This window comes from Cynara cardunculus, unplaced genomic scaffold (genome assembly GCF_001531365.2).
Source record: "Cynara cardunculus var. scolymus isolate 2C unplaced genomic scaffold, CcrdV1 Un_Scaffold_122, whole genome shotgun sequence".
NCBI lineage: Eukaryota > Viridiplantae > Streptophyta > Magnoliopsida > Asterales > Asteraceae > Cynara > Cynara cardunculus.
In genome coordinates, this window is record NW_020200564.1 from 478611 (window position 1) to 483343 (window position 4733).

Consider the following 4733-nt stretch of genomic DNA (forward strand, 5'->3'; position numbering starts at 1 on the left):
CGGGGACGGGGACGGGTATTGAGGTCCCCGCCCCATCCCCGCCCCATTGTCATCCCTAGTCAGGTTTTTGAGCTCCCCTACTTACCGGGTAAAATCATTGGTCCTTGTTATAGCTTTTACTAGATAAATTTGTTGGTCTTATTCATCCTCACCCGATAAGTGTTTGATAAACAACCCATAATACCTTTTTATTCGAGAATTGAGAATATCAAGGCATACAAGTCTCAATAAGACACAACTTTGAACATTCATTGATTCTGCTTTGAGACCTTACACCACATTTTATCAATAAGAAGCGAAATAAGAGTTCAAACTTCAATACTTCTTAAAAAGCAACCGACCGCATTAAAATAAGACCTGAAACTGACTGGCTAACAAACCACCCTTAAAGGGGTGGTTAAACCAAGACAAGAAGGAACCAAAAAGATTACCTACAATCAAGCAGAAGCTCAGATTGCATGACAAAGTGATCAGTTTTTTGTCCCAATCACCCATAACCATCACCTCCTGCATGCTTCTTCCATAACCTGAACCAAAACTAGCCAGACCAACTTCAAGAACCAAATCAACATACATAATTCTAATCAAAATTGGCAGAAGCCAATATTTGTCAGCAATTCAACAAGAAAACAACCAATCAACAAAATGAAAAGTAGCACCGAAGCATGCGGTGTGGGTGCGTTTGGAACACTGCACAAGACATGACAGAACAGGGATCATGCTCCACGTTTGGCAGGACTTTTATGTGAAACAGAGGGGTAAATAACGCTATAAAACATATAAAAATCAACAAAATGAGCGAACCCATCATGATGCTTGAAACATTTGACCAGACTCACAACCTGCTTCCCCTGTTCAACTGAAATGGCACACATAGAAGTATGACACCATTACAATGAAAACGATAAGCGCATTTAATTGAACTCAAAGGGCAAATGAACCAAAAATTATCTGTTACGATTTCAGAAACCAGCGAGTAATCTGTTTGTTCTGTTGACTTCGGTCAACCACTTGACTAAGGAAGACAGGGTAATAAAACCAAACAATATAAGCAACTACAAGAAGAACAAGAGAAAGAACAATAAAATGGTAAAAAGCAGTTATTTTAGATTATAGAAATCCATCACAGGTAACATCACTCGAACTCTTTACATAGAAGGGGGATTAAAAGACTTATTTATACGATATAGTAGAAGTTGGTAGCAGTCGCTTCTTCATGACACATATCGTGCAGAGAGCTAAAATGTTGTTCATTTTTTCAGATTTTATTTACATTAGCATGATAAGTGGAGAGCTACTGCATCTGTATCATCCTGATAACAGCAATCAATGGTGGCTCTTTCTTGTTATAGCCGTAAATAGAAGAAAGAATGGCCATAGAACCAAAATCACTATGCAGAGATGAAAAAGCCACATGCAAAATGTCGAAGATCTTCGACAATTGCACCAATGGTGGTCAACCTTTTTTCCACATCTGTAGCAAAATTCAATCCCACATCTGCACCAAAAGTTCAGTTAAGAATCAATCATCAGCTTTCCATAGTGGATTGACACAAAGAACAGCAATAAACCAAAGATATTAAAGAATCCAATCAAAAAAATAATGAATTCTATATCCTCTTATGTTTTGCAGGCAGCAGAAATCAATTATCCAGTCAAAAACTGAAGTTTAAACGTGGATATGATCGTTATGTTAGCTTAAAATTCCCCAAAAACACAAAATTTTCCAATTATAGAAGAAATTTAGGTATGCAAACTCCAAATTGTCATTCTCAGCTATTAATTCAAGAAAGAACATATGCTGCAAAATTTCCTCTCTTACTTCAACAATAACCGTAACTAGGCTGGAAAACACGCCAAAACCGCACACTTTCTTGAAATTTTGGATAGAATTGGGTTTCAATCAGTTAACCATCAATTCTACATTCTTTTATCTTACCCCAAATACCATCAGCTGATCTTTCTAAAACCTAAAAAACAAATTCACAGAGTTCACAGCTAGCTTTCAAATAATCCCAATGTTTTCTAAAACTAATCAAAATTGATGATGCACTTGATTAAATTGTCCTCTAATTGTGTGATTGTATGTGTTTGATAAAAGGAAGAACTAAAAAGAACTACCTGCATCTAACAATGGCGCAACCTTTGACAAGTTCAACACAATGTCTACACATGGGGCATCTCATCCATTGATTCCTCTCAGAAAGAACACCAAAAGCAATATCGTTGCGATCCCTCATTTCCCCACTCTCTTCGCACCTATAGCCAGCATGCCATGGAACCTTGCACCGAAAACAAAACGGTTTCTTGCAATTAGGACACACACATCGCTTTAGATTACCTTCACCACCACACTCGTTAACGACCAACGCCGAACAGTCCCGATTAGGGCAGTAAACCCTGTCAAGCCCTAGAACCGCTGACTCGCAAAGCACATCACACCATTTATCAAACAGTTGGTGTCCAACTTTTGATCGGCATGACAAGGGTTCGAGCGAGTGATCGCAGGTAATAGCTGGGCATTTGATATCGGATACGTTATCCTCGAGCTTCACTTGGATGTATTTGATTATACAGTCGGTGCAAAAGGGGTGGACACATCTGTTGCTGTTCTTGAATTTCTTGTTGGGAAGAATTACGGGTTCGATGCAAATCTCGCAAGTGAATGTTGTTGATGATGATGATTCTTGTTCATCATCCTGTTGATCAATTGGTGAGTTTTGTTGGGGTTTTTGAGGTACATTACCCATCAAAGAAAAGGGGGGAGAAGTGATGTGAAGTGAGCAGGAGAAGGAATTGAACTTGAAGTAATAAGGAGCAATAAAGGTGCCAATTGAAGGTATTTACAGTGAAGGTTACTTGTAATTGTTGCGAAAAATCCGTGTGTTTCTGGTATCCATTCATGGGGATGATTTAGGGTTCTTGGTGATTTCCAAGTCCACTTTACGACTCCAAAGTCCAGAGGCCATGGTTGGGAAGATATTGCGTCCTCCCCCACTCAAATGCTATGTATATTTAATAGGGAAATCTGAAGCTTCTTACATCGGAATGTATTTTAATATTTAAATATCAAATAAATAATATTATATATATATATATATATATATATATATATATATATATATATATACACTATAAAACATTTGACATAAATTCTTAAAAATAATTTTTTATGCATAAAGTACTGTATATTGATGTATATTACTTAAAATTCAAAATTACAAGTAAATTATACATTAATATAACTTATTAAAGCTCCATGTTTGAATTCGTGTAACTACTGCGGATAAACATAATCAAATATAGGATAAACATCTCAAAATATAAAAAATCTAAAATATAATTAGAATAATTATCGAGTTATAACAAAATAATTAACTATTATTTTTATAAAAAAATTATATTACTAAACCAAATATAAATTATTTTGTTATTGGACTTAAATTAAATTATAACTAAAAAAATTGAATTAAAAAATTACACAAAAAATGAGAAATTTTAAATAGTTAATTTGATACTAATGTATGCATAATTTTTTCAAATTTTTATAATATCTTCAAACTTAGATTTTATTCAAAAATTAAAAACATCATCGTGTTTTCAAAATCACATAAGACCATATTATAACATTGATTGAGATAAAAAATAAAATGAAATATTAAGATCAAGATGCATCTTACTGCATTGTGCGAGTACCTTTCTAGTATATATATATAAACTTGGAATCATGTGAGACCAATGGTTTTTCGTGAGACCCGTAAGACCAATTTTCAACCCTTGAATTAGATTTACAATCGTCAGATCTGAACATTTATAAACGCCACGAGACTTCTCAATAATTACAAAATTGCCACCTTGCAAATTTAGATCATTAGTTTATAAATTTGATCAATGAACATAAATTGGTCTTACGGGTCTCACGAAAAACCTTTGGTCTCATGTGAAACCAACCCTATATATATTAAATATCATTTTATCTCTATCACTCTACATTCGAATTAATACGGGAGTTATTTGTTTAGAAAATTAATGTAGACAATTTTCTTTAAATGTGGTATTGTGTAAGGATGGTGATTTGTCCTGATCTAGTGGGAATTCGGTTCACCTGATTCGAACAGGGAACGGAGATTCCTTGTTAAAACGGATCCCGGGCCAGGGATCCTCGGTAGACTCAAACCGGGGTTAGGGCTGGAGCCAGGTATTGTACCTCCGACCCGCCCCATACCCGATATACTAATATTCGTTAATAAGTATTTGGGCTTTAAAAATTCTAATAGTAGACCTCTATTATTGTTGGACTTCAAATAATAAGAAATTGAAAGGAAATGGTCCAAATGGAGCCATCGATTGAGGTCATATCTCACTCGTTGGCCGTTGGTTCTCCCCTTGCTCGTTTCAAAGAAGTCATAAATACTTGATAACTAAAATTTTATATGCATTAGTTACTACTAGAAGGGTATTCGCGTAATACAATAAGATGCATCTCGATAATAATGTTTTTATTCTTTATTTTTGTTGATATTATAATATAGTTTTATGTTATTTTTGAAAAGCGGTAATTTTTTTCTATTTTTGAATAAAATATAGATTTGAAGATATTATAAAAATTTGAAGAAAAAAATATATCGATATTAGTATCAATTTAACTATATAAAATTTTCGTTTTTTGTGTAATCTTTAATTTAATTTTTTATTATAATTTAATTTAGGCTTAATAATGACGTTACCTATTT

At 34.1% G+C, this 4733-nt stretch overlaps 1 protein-coding gene across 1 annotated transcript; it reads right to left on the reverse strand.

The window, feature by feature from the left end:
* Positions 1–1087: 1087 nt before the first annotated feature.
* LOC112501431 (probable E3 ubiquitin-protein ligase RNF217) lies at positions 1088–2954 on the reverse strand. The gene is made up of 2 exons (XM_025105068.1): positions 2122–2954; positions 1088–1498 (listed from the first exon to the last, which is right to left on the reverse strand). The coding sequence occupies exons 1-2, from the start codon at positions 2748–2750 to the stop codon at positions 1327–1329; spliced, it is 801 nt and encodes a 266-aa protein (XP_024960836.1). The 5' UTR covers positions 2751–2954; the 3' UTR covers positions 1088–1326.
* Between the last annotated feature and the right edge of the window lie 1779 nt (positions 2955–4733).